This window comes from Varanus komodoensis, unplaced genomic scaffold (assembly GCF_004798865.1).
Source record: "Varanus komodoensis strain SLA01 unplaced genomic scaffold, ASM479886v1 scaffold32, whole genome shotgun sequence".
Taxonomy (NCBI): Eukaryota; Metazoa; Chordata; class Lepidosauria; order Squamata; family Varanidae; genus Varanus; species Varanus komodoensis.
In genome coordinates this window covers 12,527,300-12,548,077 of record NW_025335798.1, presented here as the reverse complement: position 1 = coordinate 12,548,077, position 20,778 = coordinate 12,527,300, and the positions used below count along the sequence as shown (strand labels likewise).

The following is a 20,778-nucleotide window of genomic DNA, read 5'->3' as shown; positions in this document are numbered from 1 at the left end:
GTGCTTCTCTTCAGGCCTAGGAAGCCAGATGGTCAATTTGTTGCCCCCATATCAGGTTGAAGATGTAACCTGTCATCACTAAGCAAACAGAGAAGTCTGCACTTGATACAACAGGTGTTAGTTCCAGCTCTTTGTCTTGATACACTTAAGCAGCTGGATGAGAAGCTTGGCCAGCTTCATGTACAGCTCATGTTACATACTTCTATGTATTTTGCCAGGAGTGCTCATCTTGATTCTTGGAGCAATTGAGTCTTCCTCAGCTGAGCAGGAGAGTGCTAGGTTGCCAGTCTCCTCTAGAGAGTAACAATATAGGCAGTCTCTGGATTATGAATGAGTTCAGTTCCTGAGAAAAGGGAAGTTCTTCTTTAACTTGTATTTGTATGTAAGTTGGTCATGTATAGTTGGCCCTCCACTTTTGCAGGGGTTAGGGGCACAGAACCCCCACGAAAGCAGAAAAACAGGGTGTACCTCTAACCTCACCCCTGCCCAAACTCACCAGTGCCTCCTTTTTACAGCAATGCTAGAGAGATTTCCCTCTGTGAATGGGTGGGGCAAGAAGGCATGCTTTGCAGGCCTCCCTTTGCTTTCTCTCTCTATGGTGTTTCTTTGGAGGCCTTCCCTCTCTCCTCTCTATGGTGATGACAGTTTTCTGCAGTAATTTTTAAAAAAATTAATAGGCATTAGGGCAGTTTGTAAGTACAGGTTGTTTGTAACTTGTATATGGAACAGCCATGCTGAATCAGACTAAAGAGCTAGCTAATGCAATATTCTGTTCTCTCAGTGGCCATCCAGAAGAGTATAATAGAACCCTCCCACTTATGTTCCTCAGCAGCTGGTATTGAGAAGCCTGCTGCCTCTAATTCTAGAGGTAATATACTGCCATCAAGATGAATAGCTATTGATAGCTCTCCCCTCCCCCTTGATTTTGTCTAAGCCCTTTTTTAAGCTGTCACTGCATCTTTTAGGAGTGAATTCCATAGTTTAACTCTTTACTGTTCAAAGAAATACTGCCCTTCCCTCTGTCCTGAATTGGTGCTCTCAACAAACATAGCCACCTTACTGCTTACATCTATCTGAAGATAAGATATAAACAAGTTGAAAAGCACCAGTCCCAATGCAAAGCCTAAGGAGTAGTGAGAAATGTCTTGCTGTTTAATAGCTGAATTCAATTTCAGACAAGCTCTTGGGAGCCTTCATTTATTGGTGGGTGGGGCCAAAGGTAAGGAGGCAGTGCCAAAAATACACCTCTCCCAGCATATTTTAGCTTAGCACTCCTACTACCAGAAAGTAACGTTTAGGAGAGGCATTCCAGCATTTTAGAATGGAGAAACATGACATAAATGTTAGGAAACCAGCCAATGATCAGTGGTTGAGGGAAATGAGATAGGGTCAAGGGAAGGGAAGGTGGCCACCTGAGGAAATCTAGAGGATCAGATTTAGCCCACAGATCTGAGATTTCCAATGCTTGCCCTGGAGGACTCTGCTCTTTGCAGACCACATTTGTGAGAACTGCCCATTTATTCCTTGTACTTCCCATTCTTTAACCAGTTACCAATTTAACTGATTTATAAGGGGACCTCTTCTCTTAGCCCAAGTTTGCTGAAGAGCCATTGGTGTGAGATTTTATCACAGGCTCATTCTGTTCGTTTTGTATGTTTGCTTTTTGCTAGACACAGGATCAATCCTTTTTTATTTGATTAACTGGGAATAACTAAAGAAAGGATGGAAAAATAAATCTGTTTCTTGTGAGCCACCTTGGCAATGAGTACCACATATTGGTTAATTATATAATTCATGGTCTTTTGGTTTATATATTTTTAAGTAACACCTAAAAATCACAGACTCTTACCCTACCTCACAGGGTTGTTGTTGTGGGGATAAGATGGAGGAGGAGAATGATGTAAGCTGCCTTGAGCCCTTTGTACAAAAAAGGCAGGATATAAATCGAAAAATTAATAAATAAAATAAAATAAATGTCATTCCATTTATTCTCAGAATTAATATACCATAAATATAAGGAAAGTAAGTCAAAAATTGAGGTGTAACTAAGGGAATAAAGAAAATGAATAATATAGAATAGGGCTGTCATCTATGCCAGATACATTTAGTATCTTTGATTTAATCTGCTTCTCAAAAAAGTATTTGTAGAAAAAGCAGGAATAGCAAAAGCATTGAGTAAAAGACCTTTCACTCCACAAAGGGGTGAGGGGGCACTTCCCTCTTGTTACTTGTTTTGGGAACCTAAATATCTAGAGGAGGATGCTGTGAATTGATTTCTTGGTGAGGCCTGGATAAATAAATAGGTGAGGACTGAAGACAGTCTAGGTTAGTGAGTTCTACAAAAGTCCCTTAATGCTTTTGTGAGGTGCTTCAGTGAAGTGGTAGATTAAGGCTATGCAGTGGCTGACTGCCTCCTCTTATGGTAATCTTGCTGCTGTAATGCATGATCATTATTGCTGCATTATATGATATGTCTTTGTGGCTGTACAACAAATGACTGTAAGAAGAGCACCTTGTCAGCGTTACAGGTAGTGGAAGGTGAATAGGACAGGCAAGAGGAGGCATGATCAAGCATTTAACAGATGCCCCCTACTTCAAGTATGTCCCAGTTTTCCTATTTGATGCTAAATACCAAGCCAGGGAATGGAAAGCAGCTGGCATCCTGGCCTGTACAACTGAGGCTTGGATGGATAGGGCAAGTAGTGTTAACCAAGACAAAAAATGTCTTATAGTTCCGATTTCAGTACAAATACGGACTTTGCGGGAGGGGGCAGGGTCTAAGTGATCCACTGAAGTTCTGCTTACATCCAGATTTCCCATTTGGCAAAGACCTAATATTGAATGCATCATCTGGTGCTGGGGACAGATATTGACTGGAGTCTTCATTAAAATGATGCCTGCCCTGCTGCTTAATGTATTGCCAGTGTTCAGCTAGGAGAGATGGTCTCATACCTGAAGTTAAGGAAGGACTCTAGTACTTCAACATCTATGCTAGATTTCTCTTGTCAAAAACACCTCAACACTTCATGTTTACCACAAGTACATGTTAAGTAAGATTCTAATATCTGAAGCAGCTGTAGACTGGCAATATCTGGTATAATGGTGAACTAGATATATGAAGGCCAAGTAAACAGAAAGAGAATGCTTGATACTTGCTTCCCATTTTCTTTAGTCTCTCCTTTGCTCCAAATAAGATGAGCACATGGTATAATGTAACTTAGTTGCTGTTGTGCCATAGATTTCAATGTAGAGTAAACGTCTTATTTGCTCTACTGTTGGAGATGTTGATAGACCAGCAGGGTAGCATGGCAGTTTTCTGTTATGCTTAAAGGAGATGAATAAGATTATACTGATTCTTTATCCCTGAGGTGAGGGAAGAAAAAACAAATACAACTGGGTAAAATACTACCAGTGGTGGCACTCTTTGCCCAGCTGCCATCAGAGGCAGGTTTCTAAGGAAACAGCCTGCCCTGTGGTGATGGGAGAAGAAACATATTTACCTTGCAGTAAGAAGAAGAAAAATTGCAAAGGCGAAGAAAGGCAGGATAGGCCAGCAAATAACAGAACAACTCTGAAGACAGATGCAGCTCAACCCTAGAATCATAGAGTTGAAAGGGGACAGAGGGCCATTGGTTTAAGCCCCTGCTCAGTGCAGGACCCCCTCTCAGATGCCTGTCCAGTTCTCTCTCCTCCAGTGTGGGAGAGCCTATGACCTGTCTAGATATAGTAGACTCTTAACCAGAACTCAAGCAACCAGCACTCTCAAACAACCAGTAAAAGACTCAAAGAAATAATACTTTAAATTAAAATTAAAATAATTTCTATTGGAAATGTACATTTAAACTTGATGCTGTAAGCCCATGCTTTTATGCACCAATCTATTGTTGTTCAAATTTTAAGTTCTCACCCAACACCAGGTATGCCAAAACAGGTCCCAAGTAAGCGTAAATGCCTAGTGCTTGCCCTCAAGTAGAAGATGGAAATATGCAAAAGGCTTGAGAAAGGTGAGAGTTGTGCAGTGCTCTTGGAGAAATTTAATGTTGGTTTGTTAATCTATGATATTAAGGCTCAGTCTTAATGGAAGTGTCTTTATTTGTCTTAATTTGCTTTTAATTTCTGTATTTCAATAGTAATACCAAGTCAGTGCAGAATTTGTAGTATGGTATAGTATGGGGTATATTATTAGTTAGGACTATTTTTAATAGTAACTCCCAAGCGACCAGAAACTACATTTATCCGGCATCTCCAATCCCCATGGGTGCTGGTTAACTGAGAGTCTACTGTAATTGGTTCCACTGTTGTACTGCTCTAATGGTCAGGAAATTCTTCCTGATGTTCATATGGAACCTGAGTATAATATGTCCCAGATCAGTTGTAGTCCCATCTATCCAGGCAACATTACAATCTTTTCCCCCTATTCCTCTCCCTTAGTCCTTTTCCTTGTGATTTGTATATATTTAGATTGTAAGCTAAGGGCATGGACTGACTGACTGACTGACTGATTGATTATTGATCAAGCCATTCTGGGAGCCTTTTGGCTGAAGAACAAGAAACAAATGCTTTAAATGGAATGAATGAATGAACGAACGAACACAGGCAATACATGCAATATCATAATGCATGTACTGTGAGTTGCACCTCCGTGCATCACTGGGGCGATTTGATAACATAAAATTAAACTTGGCTTTGCCTTATTAAGCACCAGGCTTTGCTACTTTACAGATGTAGTAGCTTCTTGGGCAGATAAACAAATATATCCCAATAACACTTCTCTCTTTTTGTAAAAAGATGATGGAAGATTGTTTATTGAAGAAAATAGAAATCAGTGTGGCAGAAGCAGAGAAGCGTACTGGACGGAATGCAATGAACATGCAGGAAACGTACACTGCTTACCTGGTGGAAACAAGGTAAAAAAAACTTGAACTAAGGTTAATGATCAAACTGTCTCTTCATCAGTAGGTGAATAGCCAAATTCCATGACCACATTAGGTTGACTGTATCTTAAGCTTGTTCAGCCAAGGTACGCACACCCCTTGAACTGGTACATGAGGCCCCTTTGTTTTTTCTTTTGCAGAGAGCTATGGTGAAGGTGAAAACCCAGGCTATAATTAAGCATAGTTTTCAGTTTCATCTAAGTCAGGGAACTCTGGTTATCAGTTTTAGAACAAGCCAGGATCTTACACCAAATTTTGAAGTTTAAGATCCTAAATTGTTCCAAAATTGGTAACCATATTTTCTAGTTTGTACGAAACAGAAAACTATGCTTAAAGTGTTTTTGATTTAATAATGTGAACCATATAGGGATTTTATTTTATTTAATCTTATACAAATATCACGAATAAATAGATTTGCTTCATTGCAAAAGAAAGAAGAAAGTGGCTTTATGCAGGGCAAAAAGCTTTGAACATATATTGGCTTAATAAATATATATATATATATATATATGTATGTATGTATGTATATATAGTCAGTATCTTTGCTACTATTCCTGAAATTATTCTTCTAAGTGTGTGTGTATAAATATATGTCTAAACGACAGGCCATATTACCGTATTTTTCGCTCTGTAAGACGCACCTAGTTTTTAGAGGAGGGATCCATGGAAAGCTTCCTGATAATCACAGGCACATTCCCCATCACTTCCCCATGGGCTTCATTAAAAGACGGGTTGCTATTTGAAAACACACACCGACCTGTGGTTAACAGCTCTCACCTGCACCGGAGGAGGGGGGCGGAGCAGGCGCACCAAGCGCGTGCTGGCCAGATGTGGTGCAGCCGGGCTGGCAGTGTACCGGCGGTGGTCTTCCGGGCAGCGCGGTGGTGGCAGGTTTTCCCGGATGGTGGGGGTGAGCAGTCCTTCTCTCCGTGCGGCCGGCGGGTTAAAGCCCGCGGCTCCTCCTCCTCCGCGGCAGGTCTTCCCAGGCGGTGGGGGTGAGCAGTCCGTCTCTCCATGTGGCCGGCGGATTAAAGCCCGTGGTTCCTCCTCCGCACCGCTCCCCCTGAGTGGCACAGCTCTCACCTGCACCGGGCGGGGGGGTGGAGCACTGTGCGCCAAGCGCGTGCCGTCCAGGTGGTGCCACATGGTGCAGGCAGGCCGGCAGCGTCCCGGGCGTCGGGCGCACACACATTCGCTCTATAAGACACACAGACATTTCCCCTAACTTTTGAGGGGGAAAAAAGTGCATCTTATAGAGCAAAAAATACGGTAGTTTACTTGTACATTGGTTGTGAATAGCAGCCATTCTCTGACTGTGTTTTGATATGGTTTCTATAAGTTTGACCTATGTTGTTTTTTCTTTTTTGTTTTGGTTATTCCATTGACTGGATTCAAAATGAAACTATCATTGGATACACTAGAAGTTTCATAGGCTGCAAATAGCCAACTGATGATCTTGTTCTGGCACTGCATACAGCCAAAACATTAGAATAAATACTGGTTAACTCTGGTTGTTCTTGGTACATGATTGCCTAAGAATTTGGGTTATTCCATAAATCAACCTGTAATGCAACATTAACATTTTACAAACAATACACTCAATGGAAAACTATGTAGGAGGGGGAATGGAATGGAATAGGGTAACTGGCAGAAAGGAGTAGGGAGGAAGAGAGACATAGATATTTAAAAAGTTTGATAGAACCATCACATTCTCTGGAGCATTCATTTCTTTATTCATGGTGAAAACTGTTTTTAAATGCACTGATGAATAGAAGTGAGAGCTGCTTGTAGAAATCAGTGGAAAAACTGAAACTTTAGCTAAGATTGGGTGTCATTACATCCACCAGCATCACCTCGGTACAAAAGGTAGTAGCAAAGGGAAGTGCTCCTGCTCTTTCTCATTTAGTTCTTATTTAGTATTAGACCTGCTGAGGAAAATTCCAAAGTAAAAGACATTGTTGGAAGGGGCTATAACTGGAAAAGAGGCTTCTGATATCCCTGATACATCACACTGAATAGTGTAGGTCAGTCTCAGTTACTTACAACAACTTTTCACAGTTACCCAGCAAAATGGGTATTGAATCTCATTTTAGGCTGCAAGGTTGGTCTGAAACTGAGAAATTGTAGCAACCCTGATCTGCCACCCATTGTTTTTATCCCTACATCCCTGGATTATACATAATAATCCTGCAGTATAGTCCATTGCTATACACCTATTGCAGGCTGAAGGACAATACTGAGAGAAGGTAGTGTATGGTAGCCTACAATGCAGTGCACAGCATTGTGGGTCAGAAGTAAGTTTGTGGCTACTTTAGATTCCCAGACCAAAATCTTTCATATTCTCAGGTTGCCCCAAAAGTCAGTCTACTTAAATTGTACCTCCAGAATTCCTCTCAGTACAAATCAAGCATCAAGCCTTTTGTCACATGCAAAGGCTCATGCTCAGTAGACTTGCATGCAGACTGGTTACAATTTTAAAGTTCAACACACACTTCCCTGCAAAAAATGAAATTGCAGACCAAATTAGATCAATGGTTCCTGTTTTTGATTCTTGGATTACATTGTCCACCCTTGTCCATTATAGTTTAAAACATCTGGATAGTACCATATTGCCTGTTCCTGCTCTTCACTCAGAGACAGAGACCCCAACCAGGCAAATGTGGACAGCATAGAATGCTTTTAATTCAGTGTAATCTAGTCCACTGAAACTCATGTAAGTGGCATAGTAAGGTTGTTAAGTCTTTAAGGAGCTGCAAGACTTGCTTTTTGCTGCAAAAACTGTATGGTTGTCTTTCTATCAATCAAAAGGCTTGCAAAATGTCAATCTAGTCCTATACGTAATACTTGGAGGTAACTTGTATTATGTTTAGTGGGGTTATTCCAAGTAAGCATGCACTGGATTGCAGCCTGCAAACAGAGTTTCTTTATTTCATTTTTTGCAGTCTCTGGTATTGTTTTTAGCCTAGTTGCTGTGAAAATGACTACATTAGTATTTATGGAGCAATAATTGTATGTTACTTTGCTGTTTTTGCAATAAAAGGAAACTCACTGAGTGTAAAAATCCTATGTTCTTTTTGGTGCTGCTGGGTTAAATTAACCCTTATTAAATCTTCTTTATATTGATCTGCAAAATGAGAAAGCAATGTTCTATCCATCCTAGGGGAAGAAGAGGTTTGAAGACTTGATAATAACCATTATTAAGAGACATGGTTGGCAGCAGAAAGGGAGCTTAGATCCATTGGTCCCCACAACGCTTCTAGTAGATATTCCTTATGCTAAAGGAAGCTAGGATAGTCTCTTGATGGTTGAATAGTAAGGAAATGAAAGGAGTTGCAACTATCATGTGCATCTTGTTTTCCAGTATAGCTGCAGTTTGCTCTTTACACATCAGGTTTGGTATAAATGCCATTGTATACAGCCAGAAGTGAGGCCTGAATAATGTGCTGCATTGGTTTATTTGTGTTAGTGATGGGGAGCATGAAAAGGGGACAAAGCTTACTGAAAGATTTTGCAAGAAGGGAGCCGCTTTTTCTCCACCCCATCTTAGCCTTTACCTATTAGTTAGTGTAAAAGTTTTTTTATTTTAAAGTAAAGACTTTTACCTATTGATCTGCTTTTCAAATATCTCAATAAGTTTAGTATCCAATGGTACTTCATCACTAGCACAAATGATGTCACGTGTCAATATGGATTAAAGGCTAAGCAAAATTGAGCTTGGCTCCTGCCCTAACTTTGAGTAAGATAATGACTAATGTGTGCAAAGTGATCTTGAGCATGTATTGCTGAACAATTCCTGGTAGTAGAGGAAGAAAAAATGATTGTTCCAAGTTTTCAAGAACTTAGTCTTGTGCGTGCTTAGAAGTAACTGTAAATAAATGGAACTTGCTTCCAAATAACAGTGGGTGCAATTGCAGCTGATTTTTTTTTTCTTTTTAGTGCAGCAAATACTGATAACGTTGCTGAAATGGAGTGAAAATGCCACTTTTCCATCATTTAGAATGCTAAACCACTTAACCACACAATTCATCCAAAGGGTTTTTAATTTTATTGGGAAATAAACCTTTACTTCCTTTTCTGATTTCAGGATTCTTGCAGTTTAATGGCTGATTTCAGATAATTACTTTAAAAAGCAATAAGAATTAGCAGATAATTTTATTCTCTTTCAGTTTGGCATTTCTCATTACAGGAAATAAATGTGGCTTTTAGAATAAGGTAGTATCTTAAACACCTATAAGAACTTGAGTTAAAAGTTAAAAGTGCTGTACTTTATCCTTTTCCTTAAACTATCTTCCTCCAAAAATTTGAGTCTATATTATTAATATTATTATTATAGCTATCTTAAGAATGGAGGCATGTGGTTTTCTTGTTGGAACACTTAAATATAAATGTGCTTCTAAAACCAGTAATAAAAGTTAGATCAAATGTCATCAACTGATTATCATCTTGATTGAGACAGGCTTCAGTGCTATATATTATGTGAGGTTATATAGTGAGGTTTATAATGTGGCTGCAGAAATGAAATGTGATGATGGAGGTTAGCAAAATGAGTATTTTTCCTGGGTTAAATGTCTTTTTTGGAGCAAAGTTTCTGGGTAGAGGCATTCTTCCATCAGTGATATTTTACAGCTGCAAAATGGAACAGAATACTTTGAAAGAATAATGTCTCCTATCACAATGAAGAATTCTAGAATTCTTTTAACATTAGATACTTTCAGAAAAATCAATGAATTTGACCATAGATCTAATTTGTCACTGTTTATTCAATGTATATATTGCAGTGACATTGCGCCAAGGCAAAAGACGCAAAAAGTAGATATTTCTGCACTTTGGAAAATGCTCTGTTGATGGTTTCTAACATGATACTTGAAAATGACATCTAAAATCAGAAACTGCAAGTAGGTGTGGGAATTCAATAAATTGAATCCCTCTAAGGGTGCAGCCCTATCAGTTTCACCCTTGATGCTCATAAGTCCTGAAACTTATGCATAGTGAGAGGAGTAGCAGCAATAAGCTTCTCCTACCTGTCTTTCCACCCTTTATTTTCACTAGATAGCCTTGTATGCCTGTCTGGTGAAAGCATTTCAGAGGAGGAAGAGGCCTCAGGATGGCTCATACCTGATTCATTGAAAGCCCCCTTTACCCCTCTTCAAGGTCACATTCCCAGTCTTGAAGTGACGACTGGCATGCATTTTTCCCCTGTTGACAGGGAGGGAAGTAGAGGACAGTGCTCTGATTCTCAGCCGCAAGGTCAGAGCAGGGAATCCAAAATATTATTGGCCACACAGACACTCCAGGGGCTGTTGGATTGCTCCCTGAGTTGGTAGACCTGAAATCTATTTGTCTTAATTATTTATGTTAATATTTATATTCCGCCCCATTTCCATAGGCTGCAAGTGTTTATTTGTTGAAAGGATTACTAGATTTCCCAGCCTAGTATTTTTAAGAGCAAAAAAAAGGTTCTTTAAAAGTTTTCTGTAACTGTGTTTTTAAATCAGTTTTTTTTCTATCTCTTGAATTGTGCATGCACCATTATTTCATCTCATAGTAATATTTTTGGTGGATAATTAACATAATAAGATTTTGTTTGCAGCTTATGATACTTCCTGCTTTACAGATATATAAAGGGACCTGGGAGTGGGTGGTGGTTGCCATTTAATCTAGCACAAATTGTTAGCCATATTAAATAAGACTAATGTGTTTGATATACTCGCATTAAAAAGACTGTCAAAAGCAATCAGTATTTTTAATTACATCTTTATGTGTTTTCTAAATTTCCATAAATAAAAGCGGAAGCATTACTTGTTTCCCCAGAATTTAAAGGCCAGCACAGGGGGAGGGTCATGACTTGATAACAGAGCAGATGCTTTGCCTGCAGAAGGTCCCAAGTAGAATCTCCAGGTGGGGCTGGCAAAATTCCTGCCTGAAACCCTGAAGATCCACCATCAGTGGACTAGATGGACCAATGATCTTACTCGGCACAAGGCATGTTCCTGTGTTCATGTTATGTCAGAAAAAAAATAAAAATTACACAAGACTTTTTAGATTGAAGTGAACTGGATGGTGTTATACTGCTCTTAACTGTATTTCTTCAAAATGGTATTTTTCAGGGCTGTGGAGTCTCAGGCTGAAGGGCAGTGTTCCCCCCCAGATTCTCTTTGGAGAAGATACAGTGAATTTGAGCTGTTGAGGAATTATTTGCTAGTTAACTATCCCCATATTATTGTACCACCTTTGCCAGAAAAAAGGGTAAGAATGTTTTGCATTTTGCAACTTGTCAACTTATTCTGTTTTTGGTAACCACTCCTGCATTTGTCCAAGGTTCTGCCACCAGCACAGCACATAAATACATAATTTGGATGTTGAGTAAAAAAAGGCTTTAGTTTTCTTTTAAACACTTATTCTCCAGCCCTTAAGACTGTGAACAGAGGCCTGCCCATGTGTTGGCAATACCTTGTGGTACCTAAAGTGTGGGAAATAAAAGTTGCAGATAAGCTCAGGCAGCATTTTCAGTGATTGAAACAGAAAAGTTCAGAATACATTACATAAAGCAAATACAGATACTAATATACTGCAGTTGCATAAGTGTTAGAGCTGGAAAATTTGAATTAACTCAGTGAAAATTTTATTCTATGTTTGCATGAAATATACAGAGGCCCTTATTAACATGCCCTTTTGTTCCATAGGCAGAGTTTGTTTGGCATAAATTATCAGCAGATAATATGGATCCAGATTTTGTAGAAAGACGGAGGATTGGCCTGGAGAATTTTCTTTTGCGAGTGGCTTCACATCCCATTCTCTGCCAGGAGAAGATTTTCAATGCATTTTTAACCCAGGTATCTTAATGCTGTCTGGATTCTAAAAAATAAACAAAATCTCTCTGTCTTAATCCTAATTTTACTGTAGACTTCTAAGTATGCAATGGTTGCTGGGTGTATCTCAGTGGAAAGCACATGCAAAACACCCCAGGTTCAGTCTCCAGCATCTCTAGGTTGGGAAGCCCTGGAGAGCTGTCACCATTTCAGTTTCAACATTAAAGAGCTAAATGGACCAAGGGTCTAATTTGGCATAAGACGGCTTTGTATGTTGTGTCTTGCTTTAATTTTAAGGCTCAGCAGCTCGGAATGCTGTTTCTGAAAGTCTCCTGAGCCTTATAAAAATAATACAATGGAAGCAAAGTCCTGACAGGATTATGTAGTAAAAACAGTCTGCTGTAGATTTTTGGAACTTGGGAGTAGGGTAGTGGAAGCCCCCTCCCATTTTCTATCTTGCTCTGTGTTGTATGTGAGAGCATTGCAAAAAGCAGATCAACTCTGCAAGTCGAGGGATTTGAAGGTTTCCTTTTCTCTTTAGTCAAAGAAAGGTGAAGGGGCATGGCATACTAGTTGGGGAAGCAGAATCCCTGGCAAGCTGTCATTAGTACCCAGTCTTTGCTAGCAGTTAGGGAAGGGGTGGAGCAAGGAGGATAGCTGCTGCAGAGGTAACTGGAAATAACAGGAGAGCTGGCCAGTGGTTTCTCTTTCCCCCTCTCAAATTTCAGGCCCACCAGCTGTCCTTGCCTGTAGGGAGAGAGCCATGAGGGAACCCTCAGCATTCTGAACAGGGCAAGATGGACTGTGCTTCATAGGAATAAAGAGACAAGTAATATATATCCTGACTTTTCTACTAGGCAGATAAGTAACTAGTTGCCTTTTCAAACCTGCAGTGAGTAGAAATTGGTTCCATCTGACCAGATTGGAAAATTTTTGTAAACTGTAGTTCAGTTGATTGCAGTGTCAGGATAGTTTTTTTTTTCATGTTGATGATGTAGCACAAATGACTTTACACTGGTATGTGTGAACACATTGGCTAATAAAACATTGTATTGGCCAATAACGTTAATGGATTTATTTGCAAGCCTGTTCACAGAAAAAATGTATTAGCCCAAAGCAATATACCTCTTGTCTAGCATGAATTGAGTGAATTTTGAACTAATACTGTTACAGAGATAGTGTTCATTTCCATAATATACTGAAAATAACTGTTGAAATAAATTTTCCATTTCTAGGAGGGTGGATGGAAGGAGATGGTGAATGAAACAGGGTTTCAGCTGAAGGTAATTACATGATTTTTAAATGTAATGCTTCGTGGACTAAGGATAAGCCAAATGTGGAGAGTTAGTCATAAGAGGGCACTTGCCAAAATTTCCTGTTTGTAAGTGAAAGTCTTGACTCTAGTCCACATCAGGACTAGTGTTGATTGATAAAAGGCAGGGATGTTCATGCTGTCAAAGAGAAGAGCCATAGAAAGGAATTTCATGATTCTACTCTTCATCTAGACTGATTTAACCATGTTGTTAAGTATCCTGAAAATATGTGGGTCTCATATCACTAGCGATAAAGGCTAGTGGAACAGCTTCATATTTGTCATTTTCATTAAAAACCTAGATAGTTCTATTCTTTTACATTCATCTGCTTGTCTTCATGTCTCCTTTACATTGTTTTCCTCTTTAAGAGACTAAAACCAGTGGCTTGAGTCTTTGATTCATGGTGGTATCAAGAATGAATCTTCCATTTTCTCACCATCTTCACCACCATCCCATTCATAATACAAGCAGCCCCTGGGTTACGAACAAGTTCTGTTCCTGAGAAAATGGAAATTTGTCTTTAAGTCAATTTGGATCATGTATAGTTCACCTTCCATATTCGCATGGGCTAGTGGTGCAGGGCCCCTATGAAAGTGTAAAAACTGTGAATATCTCAACCCCCCCCCCCCCACTCAGCAGTGCTGCCTCTTTGCAACAAGGAAATGCTTGAGAGATTTCCCTCTCTGGATGGAGTGGGCAGGAAGGCCTGCTTTGGAAGCCTCCCTCTTTCTCCTTTGGCTTCCTCTCTCTCTATGGTGATGACAATTTTCTGCAGTATATTTAAAAATAGACTGCATGGAAGTTTGTTCATAAGTCCAGGTTGTTTGTAATTCAGGGACTGCCTGCACTAGCATTTGGTGTTGTATGGCATTCCACTTCAGTATGCTGACATACTCATTGCTCTAACCATGTTGAGAAAGTCATGCCCTGAGTCTTGCAGTCCAGATCCTGCTTTTGCAGATGGTATGGACCAAGGGGTTGGGGTTCAATACCAAATAAAAGCTATAATTCCAACTTCAACTTCATTCTACTCCCTGAGAAAGAAATAAACTCATGACCTGCTCCTAGTTTCCTAGCATGTAGCAATTCTGAAATCTAGAGAGGTTCTTCCAAGAGAACCAATCTTACTACAATGAAATTGAAACAAATGCCTGTCCCAGTTTATCAGTGCTTCTACACATTGGGAAGTTTTTCAAACATACAAACAAAACCCTACTATGTTACAATGACTGAAGCGGTCATTATTTTTTAGAGATTCTTTGTATCTCTTGATTCATGAAGACCTTTGTTTGTTTGTTTGAGTTATATCCCAGATTTTTTCTTTAAGAACTCAAAGTGGCTATTTTTTGTCCTGGTTGTGCCTCTCCCAGCTTCAGAGCTAAGCACAGCAACTTTTTTTTAACCACAGGCTTTTATTACACTAAACTTTAGCAAGCAAAGCCAGCTGTAGCTTATAGAACAAGCATTTTACTGGAATCAATAATAAATACATCTCCAGCATGCTGTTTTAACTTTCTTCAGAACTAGTCCATTACCACAGTACAGCCCAGTGGATGGTTTACTGCACTTTCCTTCCAATAAGGGAGATCCCAAAGACCAACCCTCAAGGCCATTACTTATTTTGCTGATCCAAATGCTCCTGCTCTTTGGAAAGGCTCTGTTATCACCATTCCCTCTGTCTTTGGCACACATTTTCAGGTTCCTCATTTTCCTCTTTATCTGATCAAAATCTATTCTGATATCCTTTGGAGTAATCCGAATCATATATGGAGTATGAAGTTGTTAAATTTCACACAAAAGTATTTTTAAAATCTTTCAAGCGTTTGCCAGAGTACACAACAATTCCACAGACAGGAAGATTAAAAAGCCGCCCTTGTAATTGCTTCATATATCTTAAATTCCTAATTAATAAAATAGATTATATGTTACAGCACTATGTGTATAATAGTTTTGCTTGTGCATCATATTGATTAAATCATTATTATGACCTGCTTGCATGTAACAATTTTAATCCTTCATGAAGGTACCTTCAGTATAGGAATTTGTCCCATATGCCATGCCTCATAGAAAAGGATTGAGCCCTTGCTGAAATTTCAGAGACTGCATGTGATGTAGTGGGGGGTTTTTCCCTTCGATACAGGATTTACTGTGTAAAATGGGTGTAGATACTTTGACCTCTCTTATAAAGGTTGACTAAATAATTTTGTGCTTCTTGTGGTTTTAAATTAAGTGAATAAAAGTTGTGTACATATGTACTTTCTCTACTAGGCTGATTCTAGATTAAAAGCTCTTAATGCAACATTCCGAGTGAAAAATCCAGACAAGTAAGTATGGGAGATTTTTGTTTGCTTGTTTTTCTTAGCAATTTTGGTTTTAGTTGGTGTGAAAATATTTCTATATTACTCCTTGGCTGCTTTAGTAAGTTTGTTTTAATCCAAAGTAAAAAGTAAGCTTGAAAATGGAAATGAGAAACCCATTCTTTGAAGAAAATAGGCACTTGCTAAATGTTTTTCTTTTAAAAAAAGAAAGGGTTGTACCTAATGTTAGTCTGACTAATCCAGTCCTGTGAAGAAGGTCCAGATGGAAACTTAAGGGTAAGAAGAGATGGTCAGATTTTCAGATCCTTTGTCTCTTCTCACTTCATTGCTCCCTTGGTGGGGAGAGTTGGATGGTTAGGTAATTTAATCCTTGGGGCAAAGAAAGATAGTTCCCTCCCATTGAGATATAACCATAGCCATAGCTGTGGCTACCGGCCATCATCCTATTGCTCAGATTGGGGTTAAAGTAAGAGGGATGATGGGCTCTCCTCTCCCTCCAAATTGGGAACCCAACAGAGGTATTTCATTGACCAACTTCACTAGACTCTCCTTTTGGGAGACCCATCACCCTAGGTAATGTAGAGTAGGGTATTAGTTATTTTCTGCCAAGGTGATGTTCTGAAGAGTGTGTTTTCTTGGGAATTGGGGTTGTGTTCTGCTTTTGTATCTTCTGATTGTTTTGTTCCCTTCCTATTTTCTTGTTCTTCTCTTTCCTTTTTTAACCTTTAGACCTCTGTTCCTTTCCCTTTTAAATAAACTTCTTTCAACCTATTGATTCAACATGTTGTGGGGGAGGGGGAATCACTGCTAAGTCCAGTGCCCAGACCAAAGGACAACTTACTAGGAGGGGACAGAAAGTAGGGCCTGAACAGGGTGGCTGTGTGACACTGCTCAGCCATTCTTTGCAAGTCCCAGTGAAATGAACATTGGCTAACATTGGATTCTAATCAAAGTATGGCCCAGCAATGTGCTGGATCATGATTTTACTTCAGATGTGGACATACAAGTACTCAGCCTCTTGGACCTTTTTTGCTTCCTCCCCTCCCATCTTAATCCCCTCCCCCTGCACTGTTTAGGCCATTCCTCCCTCAGTTGGAGTTTTGTTTTTTTACATACTGAATATGTTTCTGCATAGTTCTTCCTTCTTTCATTACCGTTCTTTGCCTCCCACAACATGCAGTATCTCCACTCAACTGCATGCTAAGCAGGGAGGCTTTCTAAATGTCAGTGACTAGGCATGGTGACTGTATCCCACCTGTCTCACCTCCAGGAACAGCAGCAGCAGGACTTCGAATAACAGTTGCCAGGGAACAGCAGGAAAGGCTTTTGTCACCGTGTCCTGCTTATTGGTCTCTTATAGACTGTGGTTAACTATTGTGGAAAACAAGATGTTAAGTTAAATAGGCTTTTGATCTGATCCAGCAGGGCTCTAATCTACTAATTCTTAAGCAGTAAATGATTGTTTGCCAACAGTGACAGTGAACACGATTGCATTCACCAAAGTGATGATGATGCGAACAAGCCCTGGGTACGATTCATATGATCTTGGCAGCTGAGCTGCTTTCTTGTGAACAAGGTGTGGAAACTGATAGTGACTTCTAACTATTGGGACTGGTGTGCCTAAAGCTGAATTCTATACCTACCATATTTTTCGCTCTATAAGACGCACCTGACCATAAGACGCACCTAGTTGAGGAAAACAAGAAAAAAATATTCTGAATCAAATGGTTTACTAAACTATTTAATAAACTATAACAGAATACAGTAATACCGTATTTCAACCTTGTAAAGTGAACAGCAGTCAACAGTGGCATTAAGAACCATCATCACTGTCATTAACAAAAGAGAGACTTTAAAGTTCAAGTACTCTTCTAGTTTTCGTTGAACCCATAGAACTCATCATCACTAGAGTCAGAATTTATGAAGCTCTGTTGCTCACGATCACTGACATCACTTTCTTAGTCAGTAGTGAAATTATTGAAGGAATGCACAATCTACACAGTTATACAAGAGCTGCTGCAGACAATTCAATAACAAATCTAAAAAAGCCAAATCTAAAAAAGCCGGTGGTGGTCTTCCGGGCAGGGCGGCGGCAGGTCTTCCCAGGTGGTGGGGGTGAGCAGTCCATCTCTCCGTGCGGCTGGCGGGTTAAAGCCCGCGGCTGCTGCTCCTCCGCACCTCTCCCCCTGAGCGGCACAGCTTTCACCTGCGCCGGGGGGGGGGTGCGGAGCCGGGCACGCCGAGTGCGTGCCGGCCAGATGGTGCCATGTGGTGCAGGCGGGCCGGCAGCGTCCCGGGCGTCGGGCACATACACATTTGCTCTATAAGACGCACAGACAATTCCCCTTTTGAGGAGGAAAAAAGTGCATCTTATAGAGCAAAAAATACGGTAATTATACTAAGCCCATTTGATTTCAGTAGGACTTACTTCTGAGTAGACATGTAGCATTCCCCCCCCATTTTAAATTTAAAATGGCAGCTTTGATGGAGCTTCTACTTTTTATTGTAACTTGGCATTCAGCTGTCTTTATGACTAGATAAAATGTTCATTCACAAATGCAACTGAATATTACAGCAGAATTTTTCTTCTAGATACAAGGACTGAAGGTTAGTTAAGGCTATTTTTTCTTTATGTCTCAGGTACAGAGCAAGTTGATTTGAGGACAAAAGGATTTATGAATGTTGTCATCACCGCCTTTTCATTTGTCTAAAGAGTAATGTACTAGTGATTAAATTATTTAGCCTGTTTTTGTTGTCATTTTTAAACTCATCAGACTTTTTATTTAATATTTTGAATAAATTTCTAACAGACATTTTAAAATATTAACTTTTTCTTTTAATTTTGAATTTAATGCTGAACATTTTTCTCCTAGAGAATGGTTTTACCTAAAGATGTCTGCTGGTGAAAAATAAACATCTGAGTGATACTTTAATTAAATCTCTCTTGCTGTACTTCATAATTACTGTCATTGGTCTTTGGTCATACTCACATTTTAAAACAAAACTCGCTAATGCAAAGCTTTTACAATCTCAGCTACTTCCTGAAAGGCAAATGTAGAACATGGCAGCAGTTTACATGATATGATTAGTGCTTCTGCATTGGGTGAAACCATAAAGGCTGATAAAGGCAGCTTTTTCTAATATCCTTCCATTCCCCAGTCACGTTTACTTTTATTTCAGTCATGCTTTCTTACACTTTTTCAGACCTCTTAGTCCCCAGTGCTATAAGAAGGGGAAATTAGACTGTTAGTCCTCTTTTTCCTCATTTCAGGTGCTGGCAGAAACCCAAGATCAACAAACAGAAATTGAGGAGAGATTTCATATATAGAAGACACACACACACACACACACACACACACACACAGATCAAAAGTAATGGCAAATTATGTCAGAGAAAATCATTTGTTTAGAGTGAAGTCAGACAAAGCTTTTTTAGATCACTGGCCTAGTTTGAAAGTATTTTCATCAATTTCAGTACAAGTACAGTTTCTTTCTTCCCTTGGGAGAAGTGGCTGAAAACCTGGTTCTGCAAGTTTCTTGTGCAACCAGTTTGAACTGAGGGCAACAGCATTTGTCTTAAATAGCACTTCTGGCAGTGTCTGCTCATTTCTTTTATCTCTCCCCATGCTGCTCCCTGTCCCCCAACCCCCCACACATACTCCTGGTCACTAGAGCAGTTTGGCAACTTTAGGGGTTGGGGGAAATTGTGTAAAATGAAGTGAGAATGAATAAATGCAGAAAGCCACTTCTACAAGTTGTTCAAATGGTATATGTGTATTTGCATGAGAATGGAAAACCTGACAAAGCATTTAGGACTTTAAATATTAAAACAAACAATTCGAATTGCAACCAGAAAGCAATTGGCAACAAAATAAAGAGCTTTTGAGACAGCTAGAATATGGTCTTGATCCCATATACTAGTTAACAGCCTTGCTGCTTCATTTTGCACCTAGTGAAGCTTCCAGACATTCTTCATGAGTAGCAACATATAGAGCTCATTGTACTGGTCAAAATGTGATCCCAACAAGGCATGGATACCTGGCTAAGTGAAACTGACAATGGAAGGGTCATAGCCAAATATAGCTGACCAAATTCATTCCTTGCTGTTGCTGCCACCTGAAGATCTCAGGAAGTGTATTGTCAAGGAGCAATCTCAAAATTATGTACTTGAACCTTCAAGGGGAGTGCAAACTCTTCCAGAGCAGGTTTAATCCAAGTCAGTTTTTTAATTGACCAACACTGTTTCCATCTTATTTGGGTTTAACCACAATTTATTCACGTTTATCTGACATTCTGTCTGTGATCTTCTTGAACAAGATTAGAAAAGCCATGCTGGGTGAGTCCAAGAGTCTATATAGTTCAGCATTTTGTTTGCCTGCAGACTCCTACAAGCAAGAGTACAGTAGCAGCTTTTCTGCCCAACACTCCCAGCAATCAGTGTACATAGGTGTCCTGCCTATGATATTGGAACTAGCATATGGTCATCAGGACTAGTAGCCACTGATTTCCTGCTTCTCTGTGAATATATGCAGTCCCCATTCAAAATCATCCTAATTGGTGGCCGCCATTACTTTTCATGGAACTAAATTCTGTTGTTTAACTACATGCTGTGTGAAGAAGTACTTCCTTTATATCTGTGCTTAAGCTTCCACCAATCAGTGTTCTGGGATGATCCTAGGTTCTAGTATTATAGGAGAGGGAGTAAAATGTCATCTCTGCTTTCTCCTCACCATGCATGATTCTGTATACCTCTGTCATGTCTCTCTTTCCTTGCCTTTTTTCCTGTGTTAAATAATCATTATGGAATGTGCTCCCTTAAGGAAAAGCCAAATGAGCTTGCATCTCTCTGAATGTATGCATATTATCTTTAATTTGTTCTGAATAGTTTTCTTTTAATGTGTGTGCTATGCAATGGCTCTTTCGGCCAAGCCATATTTCTTAAACATCCTCTAAAATTATAATGGTTAAAAATGGTTCTTAAAAATCCTTGCTCATGCCCTATTGAAAAATAATGTGTGGCTTAGGCTCAGGTAGTAACCTGGATCTTCCAGAAAATTTTAGTATGCAAATTAGGTGGCTTTGTATTGGTAAAGATTGCTAACACACTGCTGAACTTGCAAAGTTCAGCAGTGGCCAAATGAGTGGTAATTTCTCTTTAAGCAGTGCTGTGCATGTGTGTGTGCAAGCAAAATTGTCTTCCTGGGAGGCTTCCAGGAGCCTGACTTTAGAACAAGGAATGTACTTTCCATGCACCTTGTATTAAGAGAAATTGCTGATTTGTGCTGCTGCATTATCAAATTTCAGCAGCAAATATCAGCACTGGGGCCAGAGAGAGGGGCACAAAAATGGCTAGGGCCCATGCGGGCAGTGTGTTGTCCACTCCTGTCTTAGTGAGTAAGCTATT

At 39.7% G+C, this 20,778-nt stretch overlaps 1 protein-coding gene across 2 annotated transcripts in view; it reads left to right on the top strand.

Annotated features, from left to right (window-relative positions):
• SNX4 (sorting nexin 4) overlaps window positions 1–20,778 on the top strand; it is a 45,045-nt gene that overhangs the window by 1,596 nt on the left and 22,671 nt on the right. For both annotated transcript variants that reach the window (XR_006415512.1, XM_044438239.1), the window contains exons 2-6: window positions 4,789–4,907; window positions 11,042–11,180; window positions 11,618–11,767; window positions 12,979–13,026; window positions 15,325–15,380. Coding sequence is in view for 1 of the 2 variants with exons in the window: in XM_044438239.1 (XP_044294174.1) it covers window positions 4,789–4,907; window positions 11,042–11,180; window positions 11,618–11,767; window positions 12,979–13,026; window positions 15,325–15,380 (512 nt within the window). In the remaining variant the exon portion in view is untranslated. The remainder of the gene's footprint in view (window positions 1–4,788; window positions 4,908–11,041; window positions 11,181–11,617; window positions 11,768–12,978; window positions 13,027–15,324; window positions 15,381–20,778) is intronic.